The 23941-nt window shown below is 35.4% G+C and overlaps 1 protein-coding gene across 2 annotated transcripts; it reads left to right on the top strand.

Moving 5' to 3' along the window:
* Nucleotides 1–214: 214 nt before the first annotated feature.
* LOC5566006 (cilia- and flagella-associated protein 44) lies at nt 215–23618 on the top strand. Of its 2 annotated transcripts, XM_021843182.1 has the most exons (9): nt 280–454; nt 513–985; nt 14255–15752; nt 15811–16449; nt 16507–16614; nt 19929–19964; nt 20468–20651; nt 20718–22016; nt 22078–23618. In XM_021843182.1, the coding sequence occupies exons 1-9, from the start codon at nt 318–320 to the stop codon at nt 23512–23514; spliced, it is 5811 nt and encodes a 1936-aa protein (XP_021698874.1). In that variant the 5' UTR covers nt 280–317; the 3' UTR covers nt 23515–23618. The 2 variants fall into 2 exon arrangements, with proteins under 2 accessions (XP_001650383.2, XP_021698874.1); XM_001650333.2 differs by lacking the exon at nt 19929–19964 and having other exon boundaries at nt 215–454.
* The last annotated feature ends 323 nt before the right edge of the window (nt 23619–23941 follow it).

A 23941-nucleotide genomic window follows, 5' to 3' on the forward strand; every position in this document is an offset into this window, starting at 1 on the left:
TTACCACCGCTAGCTTTTGCTAGAGGGGTCAACAACAAATTAAAGGCCCGGGTCCAAACAAGTATCGAAGAGGGATCAGTAGCACTGAAAATTACTGTTTTTTGTAGCATTGAGAAGTGCTTTATAAACAGTTTTAACAACTTTCGAGAGTAGAAAGAATTTGTATATGTATACCACGTGGATGCGCACTGGGTAATTACTGTTATTTACCCATGGGGTTGATGCACAATGTTGATCGCCAAACTCCAATAACAACGGATCCAAGGTAACTAAACGACCAATTACGTATACAACATAGCAACTGAATCGGGTTGTTTATGAATCGTCACAGCCATAAAAAGCACAAAATGTCACAAACCAGTCAAGGTTCTACGAAATCTACGGAAAAAACTTTAATTTCGAAGCCTATCAGAAGTTCATCTTGCACAATCCCTTCGGAAATACTTGAATTTGAGTAAGTAATGTAGACAAATTATTACCAGCCAGCTACCAGACTAATTCTAATCTTTCAGCTACTCCTACGGATACGATTGCAAACGGCCTTTCAATTTGTGCAAAATTGACGATGCAACGCTTGTATTCGCTTCCGGCAATTTGATACATTTCTTCGACGTGGCAACGCAAACCGTAACCACGCGGCGAAGTTCGACCGGTGGAGGAATAGGGTGCATACAAACGAATCCCAATCCAGAGCTATGTCACTTGACCGTGGGAGAAAATGGAGTCAACCCACCGATCATCATCTACCAGTATCCGGAAATGAGCGTGGTGAATATTCTGCAAAATGGAACAACTCAAGCGTACAGTCGCGTGGATTACAGTGCTGACGGGGAACTATTGGTTTCGCAAGGTTGCGATCCTGACTACATGTTAACCATCTGGAACTGGCGCGAAGCGGAAATCATTCTACGTTGCAAGTCGTTCTCCAACGATGTGATAAACGTAATGTTTTCACCGACAGTTCCCGGCCATCTGACGTCATGCGGTAAGTGGGGAGAGGAACACTGTAGGGGAACTTGTACAGTGCTCGTTTAATTTGGGCAAAATGGTCTAAAAGTTCGAGTTGCCAAAATCGAACGATATCCTTTATTAAAACTTTTTTCATAGTGCGTACACGAATTCGCTCTGCTCTTGAAAGTTTTTTAGAAACTACCTAGAGCAATAAGTACTTCTCAGTGCTTAAAAAACAGTACTTTCAGTACTTTACAGTGCTAAAATATAAAACGGTACTTTTCAGTACTATTTATTTTCTACTATTGATCCCTTTGCGATCCTTGTTTGGACCCGTGCCTTCGTTTTTTTTCGATGGACCCGTTAGCGAAAGCTAGCGGCGGTAATCCTTCTTGGACACCGTCTTGGAAAAAAAAACCTGTTAAAAGGTAACTTCTTCTTTCGGTTAAGGCTAAGTAGCCCATCATTCGTTTTAGCAGCAATGATGACTTTTCAGCTTGCATTGCAATGTGATAAAACTCAGTCTTGATAGTTTATAATGACTTGAAAAAGTATCACTGTACGCGCTAACATGCATAAAGTACCGTAAATTCGGGTGAAATTGATCAGTAATCACTGTGTCACACGATTTTTTTTCCCTCTAATAGAGCAGAGAAATCAATGCAACCTATGTAAATGAACTTTGTCTGTCTTAACTATTGTCGAATTGCATGTTGTGAAGCTACGCTGATACTTCTTCAGCTGGGTCATCAACGATGCGTACAAATTCCAATGACGGCCTACTTCGCCTTAAAGCGAAGTATGCTGTTTCGCTCAAGAAAAGTAAAGAAATTCCTTGACTGAATGGGTCAAGAAATTTCCTACAGAGAGCCCCCTTTAAAGTGACATTTCTTCTCAACTGCGTACTGCGATCAGAAAAATGTGATTTTCTTGACCATTTCTTGGAAGAAATTTTCCACGCATCGAGATAGGCGATTCCTTTTCTTGTCAGTAGCAAACCAGCCTTAAACAATAAACATGGTAGCAACTACTAATAAAAAGAAGGGTGAATCTCTGAATTCACAACTTCCTTCCAAAAAAGTGGGATTTAAAACTGTCACTAAACGTGGCAAGCATGTAAGGGACTCAAACCAAGGTGATAGTATATGACGGATTTCACGCCAACTCGACAAAGGGATTGGCAGCACCCCTTCAGAATTCAATTAAACTTTCTGGGTGTGAAGACTATGTGAAACTAAGATACTTTACATACTTTGTTTTTTCAAAATCGATCTAGACTAACATTTGGAAAGGGTCAAAGTTTTTTTTTTTTACTTTTTTTATAAACCCGTATAACTCGAAAACGGTAAGACCTACAAAAAAGTGTTGTATGGGGGACTGTCGTGAAATTTCCTGACGTTTTAGAGAAAAATATTGAAAAAATAAAAACACATTTTCTACACTGAAAAAAAAAATACTCAAAACTTTAAAGTCGATTTAAAAAAAACGGCCATTTCAGATTTTGATCATCCTTAAGCAAAAAGTTTCGTAATTAAATTTACTAAAAGTCGCCCATACATTGCAAATTGGGCATATCTAAGGGAAAAAAGTTTTTCTAACAATTTTTTTTCAAAGATTTTGTTCTAAACCGTCAAATATGATCGTGTTTTCAAGTGATAAATGAGTTTGAATCAGAAATAAATTGTATTTTTTATTGAGAATAGTTAAAAAACGGAATTATGCAGTGATTATGTTTTTTAAATGAAGGCAATCTATGGAAGGCAATCTATGTTGTAGGCTACTCGATAGCACAGGAATTCTCAATGTATGTGTGTGCACATACCACGAAAATGTTAAATTAATGCTTAACAGTTTAGGAATTGTCTCTCAGGCAGAAACTTGTGAAAAACTGTTATGCGATGTTTTAGTAAGAACGACTGATTGTTTTTTTCGAGAATGTGAAAAGTGTAATTCCAAAGAAAATATTACAGGAGAACTAATCTCGCTTTTAGAGGAAAGCGACAAAGAAGATGTAGTTTTTCAGCAATGGCTCACCACCGATCGCTGTAATTTAGAAACTATAATAAAGCCTGTTGAAGAATTTGTTACGTATTTCATGGAGAAAGTTGATAAGCTAATAACTCATGATTTTATTTGCAAAGAACAGTCTTCTTTTCTACGAAACAAAAAAACTCCTTAAAACAAGGTGAAATACTGGTAATTAGCGACTTTTCTGAAAATTATAGTTTTATCATACAAAACGCTGCTCAATGATATCACTGGAATAATTCCCAAGCAATGATACACCCATTCGAGATTTACCATAAAAAAGATAATAAATTGGAAAACGTTAGTTTCATTATAATATCAGAAGTGTTGACCCATGATACAGTAGCAGTTCAGCTATTTATCTCAAAATTGATAAATTTTGTTAAACAAAAAATAAATTTCTCAAAAGTTTTTTTTTATGTCAGATGGAGCTGCAGCTCATTATAAAAATAAAAAAAATTTTGCCAGCTTATGTAATTTCAAGAAAATATATGGATTGGAAGCAGAATGGCACTTTTTTGCCACATTCCACGGCAAAGGCCCCTGTGACGCTATTGGTGGCACTCTCAAGCGAATGGCAAAAAGAGCAAGTCTTGCAAAAGACTATGGAAACACAATCGCAACTCCGCGAGAACTATTCGACTGGGCAGTGAAACAAACTGATACATGTATCACCAAATTAAATTTCTGTTATATATCTAATGAACAGTATGTTAAAATGTCAGAGGAATTGATGGAATTGTTTGATAAGGTTAAAACTGTCCCTGGTACCCAAAAATATCATTGTTTTATGCCTATTAGTGATACACAAATTGCAGTCAAACGGTATACCAATTCAGAGGACGAACCAAAAATATTCAATTTATTCAGTAAAGCCCAAAAATAATGTAAATATTCATGTGCAGATACTACGTTTTAGGATATATAGCAATAATAAAAATAATGATGCATGATAAAAAAAACACGACTTTTTTTTATAAGCATAATATTGACCCTTTCCAGACACCTGTTAAGATTGGCTTTGACCAAATAAGAAATAAAATATTATTGTGATATCTTTCCAACCATTAAAAACCCATCGGATTGTTAGACGGAGTTCATTTTCTCATAAGCGGTTTGGTGCGAGATCAATTGTATTTAAAAAACTCTGTATAATTCCGTTTTATTTTTTTAACTACTCCCAATAAAACAAATATAATCTATTTTGTGATTAAAACTCAATTATCACTTCAAAATATGAGCATACTAGACTATTTAAAGCGAAATAAAAAAAATCAAAAGAAAAATTTGGACTTAAAAAATTCGTTGTTAGAAAAACTTTTTTCCCTAAAATATGCCCAATTTGCAATGTATGGACGACTTTTAGTAAATTTAATTACGACTGTTTGCTTAAGGATGATCAAAATCTGAAATGGCCATTTTTTAAATCGACTTTAAAGTTTTGAATCATTGTTTTTTCGGTGTAGAAAATGTTTTTTTATTTTTTCAATATTTTTTTCTAAAACTTCAGGAAATTTCACGACAGTCCCCCATACAACACTTTTTTGTAGGTCTTACCGTTTTCGAGTTATACGGGTTTATAAAAAAGTAAAAAAAAACTTTGACCCTTTTCAAATGTTAGTCTAGATCGATTTTGAAAATACAAAATATGCAAAGTATCTTAGTTTCACATTTTGACATCCAGAAAGTTTCATTGAATTATGAAGGGGTGCTGCCAATCACGTGTCTAGTTGGTGTGAAATCCGTCAAAGGAGGATCTATCAATCAAGTCGAGAACTACAGGAGTATTTCGATACTTTGCTGCCTTGGTAAAGTGTTCGAGACTGGTGTTCGTAGATATTTATACAATGCCGCAAAACCCTTCATCAGCGAACTCCAGCATGGCTTCGTCGAAAATCGGTCAACAACGACAAATTTAATGGAATATGTCAACACTCTGTTTGGGGCTGTCCATTAATTACGTAAGACAATTTTAGCGGTTTTTCAACCCCCCCTCCCCCCATGGTAAGATTTTTTGTATGAAAACCAAAAATAATTTGTATGGCGCGTAAGAAATCTTCAACCCCCCCTCCCCCCATAAACCCTTACGTAATTAATGGACCACCCCTTTCCTGCAGTGGAATCACGATGCCAAGTCGACTCTGTGTACGTGGACTTTTCTAAGGCCTTTGACCTGGTTCCGCATAACCTGCTTATTGAAAAACTGCGTCATTTGGGCTTCCCGAATTGGATCACTGACTGGCTTAATTCTTATCTCACAGACCGCAAAGCGTTTGTTCAAGTTAACCAGCAAGTTTCGAATCATTTCCCATCCCTTCCGGAGTTCCACAAGGGAGTGTGCTTGGTCCTCTAATATTCGTCCTGTTTATCAACGATCTAGCGGACCGAGTGTCTTCAGGAAAATTGTTATTTGCCGATGACCTCAAAATGTTCTGGATTATCGCTTCCGCCTTAGTCTGTACAGGCTTGCAAAATGATATTGATCAACTTATGGACTGGTGCCAAGAAAATGGAATGTTCGTCAACATAACAAAGTGCAAAGTGATCACTTTTACTCGATGTCATACTCCTATTTGTTTTTTTCTATAAAATCGGTTCAATCTCACTTGACCGGATTGAGTCTATTCGTGACCTGGGAGCGATAATGAATTGCAGATTGAATTTCAACGAACATATCTCATTGGCGGTATCCAAGGCGTTTTCTGTACTTGGTCTCGTTCGCCGTCATTCAACGTTCATCACCGATATCTACGCTCTAAAAGCCCTGCACTGTTCTATAGTTAGAAGTATACTGGAATATGCCGCCCCAGTGTGTGTAATACAGATTTTGAAAATCGAGCGTGTTCAAAAGTACTTCATTAGGTTTGCTCTTTGTCAACTCCCCTGGGAAAACTCTCCAGAGCTGCCCCCATACAACTCGCGCTGCCTGTTAACACACCGAGGACGAAGCCTCAAAATCAGTTGGAACGCTAAATTCAACCCACTATATCTCGGCTGTCCTAAGCCCGATTTACAAAATTTTAGCACCTACAGAAATGTATGGGCTTTTAGATTCATGTCAGATTTTTGAAATATTTTTGGGAACTACTGTTTGATTTGTAGTACTTAAAACACCGGAGCAAGTCCTAAAAAAATTTCTAACCGGCGGAAATTTGTAGATAACTTAGAATTTATCGCGATAACCTATAGATTTTTTTATAGTATGATGATCGTTTTAGTGTAATCTAACAATTGGCATTGAATTTTTGATTGTTAGCCGTTCAAAGAACTACAATATATTCACAAAACTGCGTAGAATACAGAAAAAATACATTTTCAATTATAACTTGAAATTCATCGCGATGACCCAAACATTTTATGATCTTAAAATATACTCATATGTAAGGCCAACAAATTTGCAGAACACTGATAATAAATTTCTGTTGTGAAAACTACAATATTTTCACAAAATAGTGAAAAATACAGGAAAATACAGGTTTTCTGCAGTAATTTCATATTTATCGCAATGAATCATCAGTTTTATAATTTTAATCTCTTTGTTAATTCATGAGAAACAAATTTCCTGAAAACCGTTGATCGCTGTTTGTTCAAAGAACTACAATACATTCACAAAACTGCGTAGAATACAGAAAAATATACATTTTCAACTATAACTTGAAATTTATCGCGATGACCCAAACGTTTTATAACCTTAATATGTACTCATATTTAAGGCCATCAAATTTGCAGAACACTGATAATAAATTTCTGTTGGAAAAACTACAATATTTTCACAAAATAGTAAAAATACAGGAAAATACAGGTTTTCTACAGTAATTTCATATGTATCGCAATGAGTCATCAGTTTTATAATTTTAATATCTTTGTTTGTTCATGAGAAACAAATTTTCCGAACATCGTTGATCGCTGTTTGTTCAAAGAACTACAATATATTCACAAATCTGCGTAAAATACAGAAAAAAATACATTTTCAATTATAACTTGAAATTTATCGCGATGACCCAAACGTTTTATGATCTTAGAATATCCTCATATTTAAGGCCATCAAATTTGCAGAACACTGATAATAAAGTTCTGTTGGAAAAACTACAATATTTTCACAAAATAGTGAAAAATATTGGAAAATACAGGTTTTCTACAGTAATTTGATATTTATCGCAATGACTCACCAGTTTTATAATTTTAAACTCTTTGTGTGTTCATGAGAAACAAATTTCCTAAACATCGTTGATCGCTGTTTGTTCAAAGAACTACAATATATTCACAAAACTGGGTAAAATACAGAAAAAAATACATTTTCAACTATAACTTGAAATTTATTGCTATGACCCAAACATTTTATGATCTTTAAATATACTCATATTTAAGGCCATCAAATTTGCAGAACACTGATAATGAATTTCTGTTGGAAAAGCTACAATATTTTCACAAAATAGTGAAAAATGCAGAAAAATACAGGTTTTCTACAATAATTGCATATTTATCGCAATGAGTCATCAGTTTTATAATTTTAATCTCATTGTTTGTTCATGAGAAACAAATTTCCTGAACATCGTTGATCGCTGTTTTTTTAAAGAACTACAATATATTCACAAATCTGCGTAGAATACAGAAAAAATACATTTTCAACTATAACTTGAAATTTATCGTGATGACCCAAACATTTTATGATCTAAGAATATACTCATACTTAAGGCCATCAAATTTGGAGAACACTGATAATAAATTTCTGTTGGAAAAACTACAATATTTTCACAAAATAGTGAAAAATACAGGAAAATACAGGTTTTCTACAGTAATTTCATATTTATCGCAATGAGTCATCAGTTTTATAATTTTAAACTCTTTGTTTGTTCATGAGAAACAAATTTCCTGAACATCGTTGATCGCTGTTTGTTCAAAGAACTACAATATATTCACAAAATCTTGTATAATACAGAAAAATCTTAAATTTCTAGTTATTTTTTGCAATATATTGATTGCCTCTAGATCAATTAAAAGATTTGAAGTTTTTTTAGTTATGAAAATAAATATATTTACAGAACATTTTTGATGCTTTTTAAAGAACTACAACAATTTCACAAAACTATGAATAATATAGGGAAATTACGATCCTAACAACAGTTTGAAATTCATTGCAATGATACATGTATTTTGTGATTTTAAAATATTGTCATATTTAGGGTTATCAAGTTTTCACAATATAATCGATGAAATTTTATTAAAAGAACTACAATATTTTCACAAATTACCATATAATACAAAAATATTCTGTTGCTACCGAAGTTTGAAAATTTGATCATCTATATATTTTTCTAAATCGTTGTGTATTTTCAATAAAAATAAATGTGCTCAAAATTATTAGAAGCTGTTTGTTTGTTTGTTCCTTTGGAATATTGTAAAACTTTCTAATTATGAAAACATTACCCAATTACTGAATTGTAGCGGAAATAAATCCGAGGTACATTCGATTTGCATAATCTGCTGATTTAGACATAGCGTGATATATTCTAGCAATATTGACAACTTTCAAATGAAGTCGTCTGACTTTATTTTTATGTGGTAAAATTATTATTTATATTAAAAACACAAGACACCTTGAGCGGCTATTGGATCAGTAGGTATTTTTTATGTTTCAATAATCGCTCATTCAAAAATTATTATGTATACTAATTCTTTTTGCTGAAGTAGGTATAATTTGACCATAAAAAATAGCAGGATAAATAACGAAATTCTAATTATGTAATGCTTTTTATCCAGTATGTTCGTCACGAAATCTGTTTACCGTGAGCGGAATAGGAACACTTAGATGCAGTAACAGTTTCAATTAAATATGTTTTATGAATGTTTTTAAAATAATTTCTATATTAACGCTGATCATCTATACTTGGAGCTACTTTGTAACATAAAAAAAGTATTGATCGACTCAATAGTTATTTTAAAATTAACCTTTGAACACCTTACTTCCCTTAAATGAGGGGAATATGGTGCACAGATGGTACTCTATTTCTTTTCCCTGCGAAATAGGAAAACTACGGTGATAGTAAACAGTACGATGTGGTTAAACATTAAAATATCTGTAAGTTTTCCATAGCAATAGGTAAACGAAAGTTTTTTAATGCGTTCAACATTCTATTGTGATTGTAGTTCTTTTAAGAATAAAATGATAGTATTTTGAAGCAGATTTTTTAAGACGTGTCATGTTCAAATATTATTAAAGTAAAGCTGGTTGAATCGATTCTTACTTTTTAACTTACTACATGGTAGTTAAAAGTATATGCTATTAGTACAAAATAAAAATGGATCTGAAAAAGTGACATGAAAATGGGTTTTCAATTAAGCCCTAGCTGAGACAGTGATTAGGGTAACTGCATATTTGAAATACTTACCTTTATATTTTTATTCTTAATTCTTATTATAGGTTATTAGATAGATGGCATCAAACATGTTCTTGTTTTTTATAAGAAAGTTTTGAACCATAAAATACAGGTCATTGCGTGAAATTATTAAATTACAAAAGAGTTCTTAGTTTTGAATAAATTATTTAATGAAAATATGTTAGTTCTTTGAACTAACACGTATCAATTTTCATTTATATTCTTTTCTCGTGAACATGAAAATGGTTTGAATTAATAAAATCAATGCGTCATCGCAATGAATATCAAACTACACTAGATATGAGAAAATTTATAAATTGTAAAATTCATGGGTAATAACGATTATTTTAAACTATTGCTGAAACTTTTTTTTTCTGCCATATGCTACGCAGTTTAATATATATGTTGTAATTCGTTAAATGTACAAATTACAATGAAAAATGTTTGGTAATATAAATTCGAACTTCATTGTTAGATAAATTCCAAGTTGTGTACAAACAAACGCTTAATTTTTATAGACTAGCTCCAGTGTTTGTAGTACAGGTCGGACTCGATTATCCGGAGTATAGATTTTTATTTCACTCCGGATAATCGAATCCTCCGGATAATCGAATCACTAAGCAAAAATTTAAATCTTCGATAAAAGAACTTAAATATTATCTATTTTCGTTGTTTATTTATATGATGCGGTGGCGTAGCCAGAAATTATTTCTAGGAACTGTAGGGGCCTTAAAAAGAAAAAAAAAATTTTTTTGACCAGTATTCACAAAAAACATTTTTTCAAACCCCCCTTTTCTTATATACGTTCAAAACTGCAAAACCATTCATATTGTATATTGCAGTACCAAATTATCTCCGATTTATGCATAAAAATTGAAAAACAAGATCATCAAAAAACAAATTCCGGATAATCGAGTCTAAAATTCCGGATAATCGAATCCCGGATAATCGAGTCACCGGATAATCGAGTCTCCGGATAATCGAGTCCGACCTGTACTACAAATCAAACAATAGATTCCAAGCACATTTCTATAACCGCACATGAATCTACAAATAAGGACAAACTAGGGTTGAAGCGATCAACTTTTTTTAACACCGTCATCCATGTTAGTAAAATATCATTAATTGCGTTATTATATGTAAATTAAAAAATGATGTCATTGCGACAATAATGGATTAGCTACAATTTGTAGTTGTAAGTCTCAAATATGAGAATAGTTTAAAACCACAAAATCTATGGGTCGTTGCGGTGAATATGAAGTAAGATTGTTGAAGGTATTTTTCTGTATTATTTACAATTTTTTGAGAATGGTTTAATGCTTTGGAGAAACTATAAAATTTGCTCTGTTAATTTATGGTTTATAATATGAAAAAATATAATAAAATCATTAAAATGATAACTCTTTGCCACAATTATTATACTGCAACGGAAATCTGATATACTGCTGTTCTTCTTCTTCTTCTTTCTGGCGTCACATCCCAACTGGGACAAAGCCTGCTTCTCAGCTTAGTGTTCTTATGAGCACTTCCAAAGTTATTAACTAATGCCAATTGACCATTTTTGCATGTGTATATCGTGTGGCAGGTACGAAGATACTCTATGCCCTGGGATGTCGAGAAAATTTCCAACCCGAAAAGATCCTCGACCGGTGGGATTCGAACCCACGACCCTCAGCTTGGTCTTGCTGAATAGCTGCGCGTTTACCGCTACGGCTATTTGGGCCCCATTTCTGTTATAATAAATAATAATACAATATTGTGCAAATATTATCAATAAATAGAAATTGTTATATTACCAATTTTGTAAACTGTTTGTCGTGCTTTGAAAACAGAAAAAATAACAGCTCTATTTTTTATATTTATTACGTTGAGAATATTTCAAATCGTAAACACAACTATTATGAAAACGCAACCATAGTCAGAAACTGTTCTGTATTATTCGTGATTTTGTGAAAATATTGAAAGTTCTTAGAGCAAATAGCCATTATAATTGTTGAGAAAGTTCGTTTTTTTTTTTCAAAACTTAATAACGGTTTCAAATAATAAAATCAATTAGTCATCTTGAATAATATGAAACAAGAAAAGCAATAGTATATTCTTATATTACATGGTATTTTGTGAAAATATTGAAGTTTTCTAACGAAATTTCATCGGTTAATTTATACAAGCTTACCAACTCTAAACGAAAACATTTTATTTAACATTAACAAATCATAAAATCCATGGAACATTGTGGTCAATTTCAGGTTTTTATTACGATCTAACTTTTCTGGTATTTTCCACAGTTTTGTGTAAATGTTTTAGTTCTTCAGAAATCACTAAAAATGTTCTGTAGATATATTTACTTTTATATATAATTATGCTCCAAACTCTTAAAATTATATGGTCTGGAGGCAATCAGTTATTTGCATTTGCCTGACAAAACGTTGAAAGGTGGGAATTGGAAGAGAACGAAATGATCTTGGAAGAATTATTCTCTTCCGAAAGAATAAATAATTCGATTTTTTTTCTTTTCGATGTGTTATTCCTTTCGACGTTTTGACATTAAACGTTTGTTGTTGTGTTCTATCAATTTATATATGAATCTGAAAAATTCTAAACCGTGGAGATTATAAGAAAATGCAACAATTTTGAAATTACAGGAGAAATTTTAAATGTTTCTGTACTACACATGATTTTCGAGCACATTTATTTTTCTTGAAAATTTACAACAATTTAGACAATTATACAGATGATAAAATGTTCAAACTTCGGTAGCAACAGAATATTTTTGTATTATACGGTAATTTGTGAAAATATTGTAGTTCTTTCAATAAAATTTCATCGATTATGTTGTGCAAACTTGACAACCCTAAATATGAGAATATTTTAAAATCAAAAAACCCATGGATCATTGCAAAAAAATCAAACTGTTGTTAAGATCGTATTTTTCCTGCATTATTCACAGTTTTGCGAAAAAGTTGTCTTTCTTTGAAAAACATCAAAAATGTTTTAAAATATGTTTATTTTTATATCTCACAATTGAAGCATTGTCTTTAAATTGATAAGGTCTAGAGACAACCAATAAATTGTAGAAGAAATTTCAGAATTTAATACAGAAAATTACAATACAAGATTTTGTGAAAGCATTGTAGTTCTTCGAACAAACAGCTATCAACGATGTTCAGAAAATTTGTTTCTTATGAACATACAAAGAGATCAAAATTATAAAACTGATGAGTCATTGCGATAAATACGAAATTATTGTAGAAAACCTGCATTTTTCTGCATTTTCCAACAGAAATTCATTATCAGTGTTCTGCAAGTTTGATGGCCTTAAATATGATTATATTTTAAGATCATAAAACGTTAAGGTCATAGCGATTAATTTCAAGTTATAGTTGAAAACGTATTTTTTTCCTGTATTCTACTCAGTTTTGTGAATATATTGTAGTTCTTTGAACAAACAGCGATCAACGATGCTCAGGAAACTTGTTTCTCATGAACAAACAAAGAGTTTAAAATTATAAAACTGATGATTCATTGCGATATATATGAAATTACTGTAGAAAACCTGTATTTTCATGTATTTTTCACTATTTTGTGAAAATATTGTAGTTTTTCCAACAGAAATATATTATCAGTGTTCTGCAAATTTGGTGGCCTTAAATATGAGTATATTTTAAGATCATAAAATGTTTGGGTCATCGCGATGAATTTCAAGTTATAATTGAAAATGTATTTTTTCTGTATTCTACGCAGTTTTGTGAATATATTGTAGTTCTTTGAACGGCTAACAATCAAAAATTCAATGCCAATTGTTAGATTACACTAATATGATCATCATACAATAAAAAAATCTATAGGTTATCGCGATAAATTCTAAGTTATATACCAATTACCGCAGGTTAGAAATTTTTTTAGGACTTGCTCCGGTGTTTTAAGTACTACAAATCAAACAGTAGATCCCAAAAATATTTCAAAAATCTGACATGAATCTAGAAGCCCATACATTTGCATTGGTGCTAAAATTTTTGAAATCGGGCTTAGGACAGCCGAGATATAGCGGGTTGAATTTAGCGTTCCAACTGATTTTGAGGCCTCGTCGTCCGTGTAAGTGACGAATGTCTTAGGCGGACAAGTGTTAATCGACCTGGAGACGCTTTCCGCCAGGCGCACATAGCTGCAACGCGTTTTCATATTTGATTTGCTCTCAAATCGCATTGACTGTTCTGCTCTGCTTAATAGTCTCAATATAAATGTCCCTTCTCGTATCCTTCGAAGCCATAATGCATTGGTTCTCCCAGTTAGTAGGACGATTTACGGGTTCAATAATCCATTTTATGTTTGAATTCGTGCTTTCAACACTATATTTCATCTGTTTGACTTTGATATAAGTAAAAATGTATTTGTTAGTAGGATTAAGAATATAGCCTAGAATAGCGTACAGTCTGTACGGCTAAGGCCGAAGAAGAAGAATAAATAAATAAATTATATCTCTTACCTTACCGAAATTATTGATGCAAGTTTCGAGTCCAATCACTTTAAGAAAACCACCCTTGACGAATACAATAAACCGGCCGAGAATACAACAAATTACTAATTGAACTTTTGTTTTTCATTATTGTTCCATATTTCAATTGCTGATTGTGGTGACTAATCACCAATCATTTTTTAAGCACTGAAAAGTTTATAAATACTTTTGAAAATTTGATATTCGTCTACCACCTTTTTTCAAATATAGTGAAACCTCTATGAGTTGATGATCCATGACTTGATATCGACTCATAAAGCCATACAAAAAAACAGATAGATTTTCTCTCCAGTATTCTATTTTTATAAAATAGATTTCATGATATACATAAATAAACAGCCTGGAATTACAAATATGTATTTCAATTGGCTCATCTGCATTTCAGGCCTAGGTCACATAAAATTTTGGAAAATGGCAGAAACGTTCACTGGTCTTAAACTTCAAGGAGAGCTTGGCCGATTTGGAAAAACCGAAATTTCCGATATCGTAGGAATACTTCCGATGCCCGATGAAAAAGTTCTATCGGGTTGCCAGTGGGGAAATGTGCTCGTGTGGGAAGCCGGTCTCATCAAAATAGAGGTTTGTCGCAAAGGGCGGAAACCATGCCATCAAGGTCCAATAACGCAGATAAGTGTACGTGACGGTGAAGTGATGACCTGTGGAATGGATGGATACATCAGGATCTGGTTTTGGGAAACTGTTGAGTTGGCAGATCCACCGGATGATGATCGAGTAGTGCAGATTGAACCCATTATGGAATATAGAATTGGAAACGATATCTGTCACAGTGAATTGATATGCTTGATAAAGAAGGAAGGAGACTTTCAATGGTATGCTCAAGACGGTAATGGAGGAATTTGGGAATGTGACATAACACCGGCCTACAAACCAGCAGAACCTCAACAGCTGCTGAAATGCCACTCTGGACCAATAATGGCAGTGCAAACCAGTCCTACTACACACCATGTGGCCACTCTAGGGCGTGATGGTAGGTTATTCATGTATGATTATTCGAAACGGAAAATGGTGTTTGAACACAGATTCAACTCAAGTGGTCATGCCATGATTTGGCTTCCTGTGACACTGGAACCTTCTGGTATGATCTTAGTTCTTGGTTTTGGAGACGGATTCATTCGCATCATCAAGGTTAACCTGAATTCATCGAGCACCGAATCGCCTGTTTGTATTGTACAAATAATTAAATCTCACTCAGAACCAATCACAACCCTGGCAATTAATCAGCGAGAAACTATATTAGTATCGGGTTCCGATGACAAATCTATATTTGTACACCAATTGATTAGAGGCCTGTCCGTCATCAATATAGAACCGATAGGTTTAGTATACACTCCATCGCCTGTTTCTACTATCAACTGGAAACCAAACGCTTTTGCTACTGCTCTGATTGGGTGTCGTCATGGACAGGTTCTGGAAATTGAACTTCCTGAAACCCCAACAGACTATACCAACATATCATACCATCTGAAATCCATCGATATAAGACAATTAACATTCCAATCAGTGAAATCAGAAATAAAGCGAAACATTCGGATTGCGGAAATTGAAGAACATAAGCAACAAAAGCGTGCTAGAAAAATGAAAAGCCTGGAAAGAATTCGGGAGGAGAATCCAGGAGTGGAAATAAATGAGGACGCGTTTTTAGAGGATTCGGAAGACGAAGAGGAGTTGGAGCCATTATACATTCCCAAGGTTCCAAACGCCGTATTGTGGGCTCAATACACCGAAGATAATACTTTGTGGTTATCGATGGGTGGCTACGATGCCGGATTCGTCTATGAATATGAATTCGATGACGAAGATCCTGTATCTTGCACACCTGTTCCGGGGGCAGAAGATACCGAGATTACCACATATATCTACGAGTAAGTACATTTTTTATGAATCTTGAATGTATACAGCATTTGGTTATTTTATTTGCAGTCAACAATATTTGATTTTCGGAATGGGCGACGGATCGATACGAGTAAACAAAGCGAAGGAAGATTTCCGAGATTTGAATGAATACTTCACCCTCAATATGCATTACAATCTGAATGGCAAAATTTCTGGACTGGCCTTTAGCTACGACAATCGGCACCTTTTCAGTGTCGGAACAGACGGTAATTTGTTTTCCTACAAGTGGTATGCTTCGACAGTACCGACAGCCCCACCAAAGCCAAAGTCCTTTGATATGTCTTTACCATGCGTTGAGGATATTCAGGACCCGACTTATTTGTCACTTGAAGAACAAAAAATTAAACAAGAAAACGACAGAAAGGCTAAACTTTTGAACGATCAGAAAAATGAAATTTTAAGTACAGTAGCAGACTATCGGAAACAGTTTGAGCAAATACTAGCCAGAAATCAAGCTCTCCCGGAGTCTCAACGATTCACAATGGACGAGTTTACTCTAGATGAAAGAATAACAGCAGACTTGAAACAAGAGCTGCAGGAAAAGATGGATCTAGTCCGACGGAAGACGGCATTTGATGTGGAAAAGGCAAGACTTTCAGGAGAGAAACTAAGGAAATTCTTTCTAGAAGAAATGGAACACGCACCAATTGAAGTTCTGGGAGTGATGTGAGTATTCTGCAATCTCTTGGCCAAAATAGAAAAGAAAGCAAATGTTCGTTACAGAGTTCCAACTTCAGTCAAATCGTTCAGGATTGGTAAACTCACGGATGAATACTACCAGACTGTAGAAGATTTGGAACATCGAATCGAAGAGGAGGAAGCTAGAAGAAGGTAAGTTACTACATACTAGGATAAGCTCAGCGTATGTCTCTAAAATAGAGATTCAAAATTCATGGTTTACCGAGGAAAACTTAATTCGAATTATTGTACATGTAAAACATGGTCACTTGTATAGAATGCCGTTCAAATTAGAAAATTTAAACGACCATAACTTTAAAACGAACACAACTATGCACTCTAGATTTGTTCCGCATAATAAGCAATGTTCTCAAAAATATTTCATTCATTTATTAAGTTAACATCTAGACAGATAACACTGAATCAACATTTTCACGCCACAATACTCGGTTCGTGGCCGCAACTCTCCATTCTCGGTTCTGCCCTACGCTCGCCAAATCGATACGCACTTGATCCGCCCACCTAGCGTGCTGCGCTCTACGCTTTCTAGTACCCACCGGATCCGATGCAAACATCATCTTTGCAGGATTGCTGTCCGGCATTCTTGTAACATGCCTTGCCCATCTTATCCTTCCAGCTTTGACCACCTTCTGGATAATAAGTTCGCCATAGAGTTGGGCGAGCTCGTGGTTCATCCTTCGCCGCCACACACCGTTTTCCTGCACACTGCCAAAGATCGATCTAAGCACTAGACGTTTGAAGACTCCAAGTGCTTGCAAGTCCTCCTCGAGCATCGTCCCCGTATCGTGCCCGTATAGGAATACCGGCCTTATGAGCGTTTTGTACATGGTACATTTGGTGCATGCGTGAATATTTTTTGACCGCAGCTTCTTCTGGAGGCCATTGTAGGTCCGACTTCAACTGATGATCAAGGCATGAAAGTCCATGATCAAGGCATGAAAGTCCATCACCTTGTCGTAGTCCTCGGCGGGATCCAAAGTGGTGGCTGCTTGGTTTCCATCCCCTGCAGTACTGAAGAAGGCGTTTCCTCCGTTGTCCCGTCCTTCATTGCCCGTGCTCTCAGCGCCATTCAGGTGTTCGTCGAAGTGCTGCCTCCACCATTCGATAACCTCACGCTCGTCCATCAAAATGCTCCCATCCTTATCCCTGCACATCTCGGCTCGCGGCACGAAGCCGTTGCAGGATGCGTTGAGCTTCTGATAGAACTTAAGCGTTTCTTGACACCGGCAAAGCTGTTCCATCTCCTCGTACTCTGTCTATTCTAGGCGGCGTTTTTTCTCCCGAAAGAGGCGGGTCTGCTGTTGCCGTTTCCGTCTATAACGTTCCACGTTCTGCCGGATCCCTTGCTGCAGCATGACCGCCCGCGCTGCATTCCTCTCCTCCATAATCTGGCTACATTCCTCGTCGAACCAATCGTTCCATCGACTCCGTCCCACGTACCTCGCAACTTAACTCAACTTGCTTAAGCCGCTTTAGGTCATACCGGGGCGGCCGTCGGTACCGTACGTTGTTAACGACGGAGAGTTTTGGGCGCAGTTTGACCATCACTAGATAGTGGTCAGAGTCGATGTTAGCGCCACGATAGGTCCTGACGTCGATAATGTCGGAGAAGTGCCGTCCATCAATCAGAACGTGGTCGATTTGTGGTTCTGTCTGCTGTGGTGAACTTCAGGTGTATCGGTATGGAAGGCTGCGCTGGAAGTAGATGCTACGAATGGCCATATTCTTGGGAACGGCGAAATCAATTAGTCGTGAGCCGTTTTCGTTCGTCAGATTTTTCCAAACGTTGAAGATTGAAGTTCTTTAAATTGTTGTTTTTTTTTACAATGACATTTGGTTTGCTTTGTTTACACCGTACACAGTAGTCGTGATACTGGTACGCATTGGTGTTGAATTTCTGTTGCTAAGTGAAATTCCAAGCTCATTGTTTATTTCAACAGTGATCTCTCATGGTCACCTAAGACAAGACGTGACAGGTCAAAGTGCAAAAACGAAACCAATTGCCTGTCAAAAATGACCACTTCTCATTGGTCGTTTTGACAAAGGCCTACTTTCACATCGTTGAGTTGGATTGCAACAGGGCACTTTGTTGTTAGCTCGGCCGTGTTGCTAGTTCATAGATTAAAGTTTTTATCAAATGTTTGAAAAATATTCATGAAATCTTTTTGTTACAAATCTATTTATATTCTATGTTAAGTTTAAAGCATGTACTCCTACAATGAAAAATATAATAAAAATAATAAATTGTAACCAATTTGATGGAAATTATGTCAATTATCTTTGAAAATAACGTCGGTTTTGAGTATTAACCTGATTTTCAAAAAAGCTTGCATCATTTATTACACTAAATGAATTGAGTGTACAAAAAACAACCATATTATGAGCTTTGATATTTGAATTTGTTCACAAGATTTACTTAAAAAGGATACTGGTAGCACTGGCTGTTGTATCGTCAGGGTTATCGACTGAAAAACAACGGGGCAGTCTTAGTTGAGCTGTCACGTCCTGTCCTAGATGGTCACTAACTAGATTCTGATTGAGTGGCACAGTTCGCTCACAGAATATGGTGGCTTTGATTGCTTGAAGCTCATGCTCATCAAGCTCGCTCACGTCTTCAATGCCTGATCCCATGTATCATATTGACATGAAAAATACATTACACATACCTTTAGCTTTCCTAAAAAACACTTGGTCATATTTTTGTGAATTCTAAAAACCTATTTCCTTGTGTGTTGCACACAAGGAATTTCTACCCATTTACTCTCTAATGCTATTATGATTATTTAGCAATGGCTCGATAGAAAAGCTTGAATCAGAATGCTAGCAAAGAACATAGACATGAGGGTGACTTATTCCACAAAAAGACATTTCGCATAAAGAGGTTTGGCATAATGGACGTTTCGCATATATGTAGCAATCTCATATAAGAACATGTAGCATTTGAAAGAAGGCATATAATTCTCCACGCGTCCATTATGCGAAACGTCCTTACGCGAAACGTCTTTATGTGAAACGTCCCACTTCCCATAGTCATAATCCAGAAAACAGCATAACTCAAAAGAACTTCTTACACACTTAAATTAGAATGTCGAGTCTCGGCTTATTTTAACCGAGATCCGCAAGTCGGCAAACAAATTTCCTGGAATCTCAGTAAATAAAAGCCGAGTATCAGTAAATCGTGCTTCGTTGCTAAGCAACCAGACAAATTGTTAGCTGAGTCTCGGTTAAAATCGGGAAACCGAGATTCGCACAGCCGAGCTCGTGAAAAAAATCTAAGTGTGTACTTTTAAGTGAAAGTCTTTAGGCAGTAATTTCGAAACGTTGTTTCAAATTTTCTAATCTATATATAGATGCCTCTGTTTTTTTTTATTTGTTTATATATCTTTACAACTATTTCTACTGAACTGCCCACTAACTTTATAAAACATTTTCTTTCATTATCAAAGACGCTTCATGGAAATGTGTAAATCACCGGAGGACAGGTTAAGTATTGGATTTTTAGAATCATCGGAAACACCTCTAGTGTTTCATTCTACTAGTTTTTTTTTGGTTTTAAATTAGTATTACCAGTTGATTAAACACTAACCTAAACATCCAACTTTGACATACATTATCGATTTTGAGAAAACCTTTATCCCTTAAATATGCTTATTTTTGTAATGTATTTACGGCTTTTTTTTTTGTTCCATCTCCACAATATGAGTTAAAACTATTTTATCCTTTTTGCAATTAAAAACATAATGGAGCCTATAGTTGATGCTACTTTTTTGTATTATAATATGCCTATGAAATATTTCCGTTTCTAGATATTTGTATGTGTCCAAAATGCACAATTTTATACTAGTATATCATTTATTTCACATAGTGTACGCTTCAGAAGCACACTTTTGCTCATAGCACAGCAGGTAGTTGATTGTTATCAGAGATTTGTAAACAAATTAATCTGTGCAGCAACCACCAAATAACTCTTTATATGAACTTTCAGAATGATAAAAGTTCCTGATCATGCCAAGCTAGATCGTCGTGAAGACTCTCAGTTCGACAAAAAAGAATCATTCCTCGATGGGCTAACTCAATCAACAATTGATTTCAAGCTAGAAACAAAAATGCGTCGCCTATTGGCTAAATATCGTGAGAGGAAATCAAAGGAACATATTCGTAAGCTGGAGGTAATTTAAATGATTGTAATATACAATACCGCAACTATATACAATCTTGTACTTTTTGAAAAATAGTGGGAAGATCTGAAAAGCCGAAAACCAGACCCAAACGTCAACCATCCCGAAGATGATGCAGCCATCAAGGATGCGACAAGTACCATCGGGGACTACAAATTGAAAACGGATCACGAATATGAACCAAATGAAGAGGAACTAGAAACTACACTCACCAAATACCGCGACTTGCTACAGGTGAGAAAAGAGATGTTCACTATCCGCAGCAACTACAATGAAGAAGTGTTTGCACTAAGAGAGAAAAAGAAAGCACTCAAGAAATATGTAGAAGAGAAGAAACGGAAACTCTTAGAGATCCATGAAGAAATTCCTGAACATCAGCGGAAAATTCCTCCAGTTGAAGTGATCATCAATAAGGCTCTTGAGTATCCTGAAAATGAGTTTGAAATGGAAGCCGATTTGAACTCATGTGACGAAGATGATAAAGTCAAGAAGCAGCCGTTAGAATTGGGAAGCACCGAATATGCAGAACGAATGCAAAAATATGTTCTAGGGTTGGCAAAGTTACCAAACGGTGCTCCTTACACACCTTTGGGAACAGAGTGGGAAAAGGAGCTAAGGGAAATGAGATTAATGAAAAAAATGTTCAAACAGGATAAAATCATAGATAAAATTAGTAAAAGAATTGATGAATTTGATCTTGAGCTAACCGAGCTTTCCGAACGTCGAATGCAGGTCGAAGTTGATGCCAAGTATCTAGAAATTTATCAACTGACCCTTTATCAAGAATTATGGATTTTGAAAGACTTTGAAAAAATTGAGCGTAAGATGATCAACACTGTAGAAGAATTAACTATAGAGAGGAACAGTTTACAAAATTCTGTTGTTGAATCCAAACTGTACATAGAACAATCCAAACAAGATATGGAACAAATACGATCGGAACAAAAAGCCATATTTCATCAATTTACGGCCAGTTGTGCAGATAACAGTTTTTCACCGTTTCTGAAACGTATCTACAAAAAGAAGTACAAGCCATGCAAAATCAACAACGACAGAGACGAAACGGAGTCCTCGAGCGAGTATTCTTCTGAGGACATAGATGCGTTGGAGAATGCTGTTGATACAGAAGTCAGTAAGATATTCCTAGATGAACAGCCGTGTCCAATTGGGTGCGATCCGGAATTGTATGAACTCACTATCAAACTGAGGAATGAGAAAATCGAGTTGGAAAAAAGATACTACGAAGAGAACAGATCACTGAACGAAACAATAAAAACCATGGAAGGATTCAAGATGAAACTGGTATACGTAGAAGCAAGACTTAACGATAAGAAAAGAGAGCTACTAAACTTCAGGGTAAGTTATCACAATTCCTAGCAACGTTTTATTTCTTGAATACATGTTTTTTTCATTTCAGCGAGAAAAACAAGCAAGATTGAATGATATAGATACACTTGTTATACTGAGAATGGATCAAATGCAGTATTTCAGGACAGAAACAGAATTCTATGACATCGAAAATAGTTTGTTGTTCAACAACGAAAAACTAATGAAGTTGTATGCTAGGGTTGGACAGCTGGCTATGGAAACTCTGGAAACCAAAAGAAAGCATCGGATTAACGTTGTTCATTTAGCACGAATGCGCACAGATATTAAATACATGGATCAACAAATTATCGTACTCAGAGATGAAATCAATCAAGCAATGATCAAAAAGTTTGGACGAATAATCAATTTGGACGAATTAGAAGAGACTATATTACGAAAATTCGCCTTCGAGATGCGAGCAAATATGGATGATGTTAAGAAAAGCTATGCGGAAAGAACTAGAGATCTCAAAAGCCTTTACTCTAAGAAACAACAGGAGCTGACAAAAGTAATTCAAGAAGGCACAGAGAAGTTACACGTCTTAACTGTATTACAGGAAGAATATAACAATCTAACAAAAATGCTAGCGCACCAGAAAAAGGTAATGGAAAAGAAAGATCAAGCGCCGGTTAATTATGAATCAGATTTGGCAAAACTTAAAGAAATCGCAAAAGCTCAGAAAGAACAAATCAATATGCTTCAAAGAGAAATTCGAACATTGAGCATGAAATGTAAGCCACTTAGTTCTGATACTGCTCAAATCATGGAATCTTTGCAACCGGGAATGAAACCAGGGAAAGTAATGGATGACTCTTCTTATCCTAATGTTATGGATTCAGCACCTCCCAGCACAAGAGCAAGTTCTCCGGACAACTTCTTATATAATGAAATTTCATCATTGGTTGACGATTTCCTGGTTGACCATTTGGGAACATTTGTTCAAAAGTCGGATATCAAGCGAGTTGTTACCCACTTGTCTCACTATCTATCCAATATAATTGCTAATTTTGCACCTGAACACGCCAGCGATCTGCTTCCACATATTATCGAAAACTTCAAGTCATTTATTCCAGAGGAACTTCTCTTGACTATTCCTCCTCAGTCTATCGCCGAGTTGATTGAGAATATATTCCGTACATTCAAGGAAGGCTATGATATTGACACAAAAGAGATCCTCAACGAAATCATCAACAACAGTTTGGAGATGGTGCCTCCTGCTTCGCAAAACTACTCTTACAACATCCTAGCAGATATACTCAAACAAGTCCTATCCACGCTGCACATCACCGACATAAACCATCCAGAAACGGTTAACTTCATTGCTAACGGCCTTCGGAACAAACCGGGAATTGATCCACCAGCAGTCAATGTTGAACAGCTGTCATATGAGCTACTACAATATGCATCAGAGAACATGGTAGATGATGTCAGTCAAGACACTATCAGACATATCATTGAAGGAATCCTGCATGTTAGCGCTAAGTAATTTAGTAAGTAATCCGTTGTAAGCTATTGCACACAGTTTGAATTCAATAAATCATTTTCCTTTTGATCACCCATAACCAGATCAAACTGGTGACTTTGGTATAAGCAATGTGAACTCTGTCGTAGTGAACTTTTATTAGGTATAATAATATTGCTTATCAATTATTATCAAAGGGGCTAACCTACAGAAACGTTGAATTTGTCGAAACGATATCGTTCGGCTGATGTTAATCTATGGAAACCTCCATTCATTGAGAACTCTTAATAAATCTTAAAAATTCGCGTCGTGTCACGGCACCGAACTCGTGATCAGGATGATCTTTGAAGCTCATGCTTGTTCGGTTTCAATTTTTTGCCACTTGGTGATAGCAGTTTATTGTCCGAACTTTCCCCCAGTGCAAAATCATCATGCGCCCACACCGTGACCG

The sequence above is a fragment of the Aedes aegypti genome, chromosome 2, assembly GCF_002204515.2.
Source record: "Aedes aegypti strain LVP_AGWG chromosome 2, AaegL5.0 Primary Assembly, whole genome shotgun sequence".
NCBI lineage: Eukaryota > Metazoa > Arthropoda > Insecta > Diptera > Culicidae > Aedes > Aedes aegypti.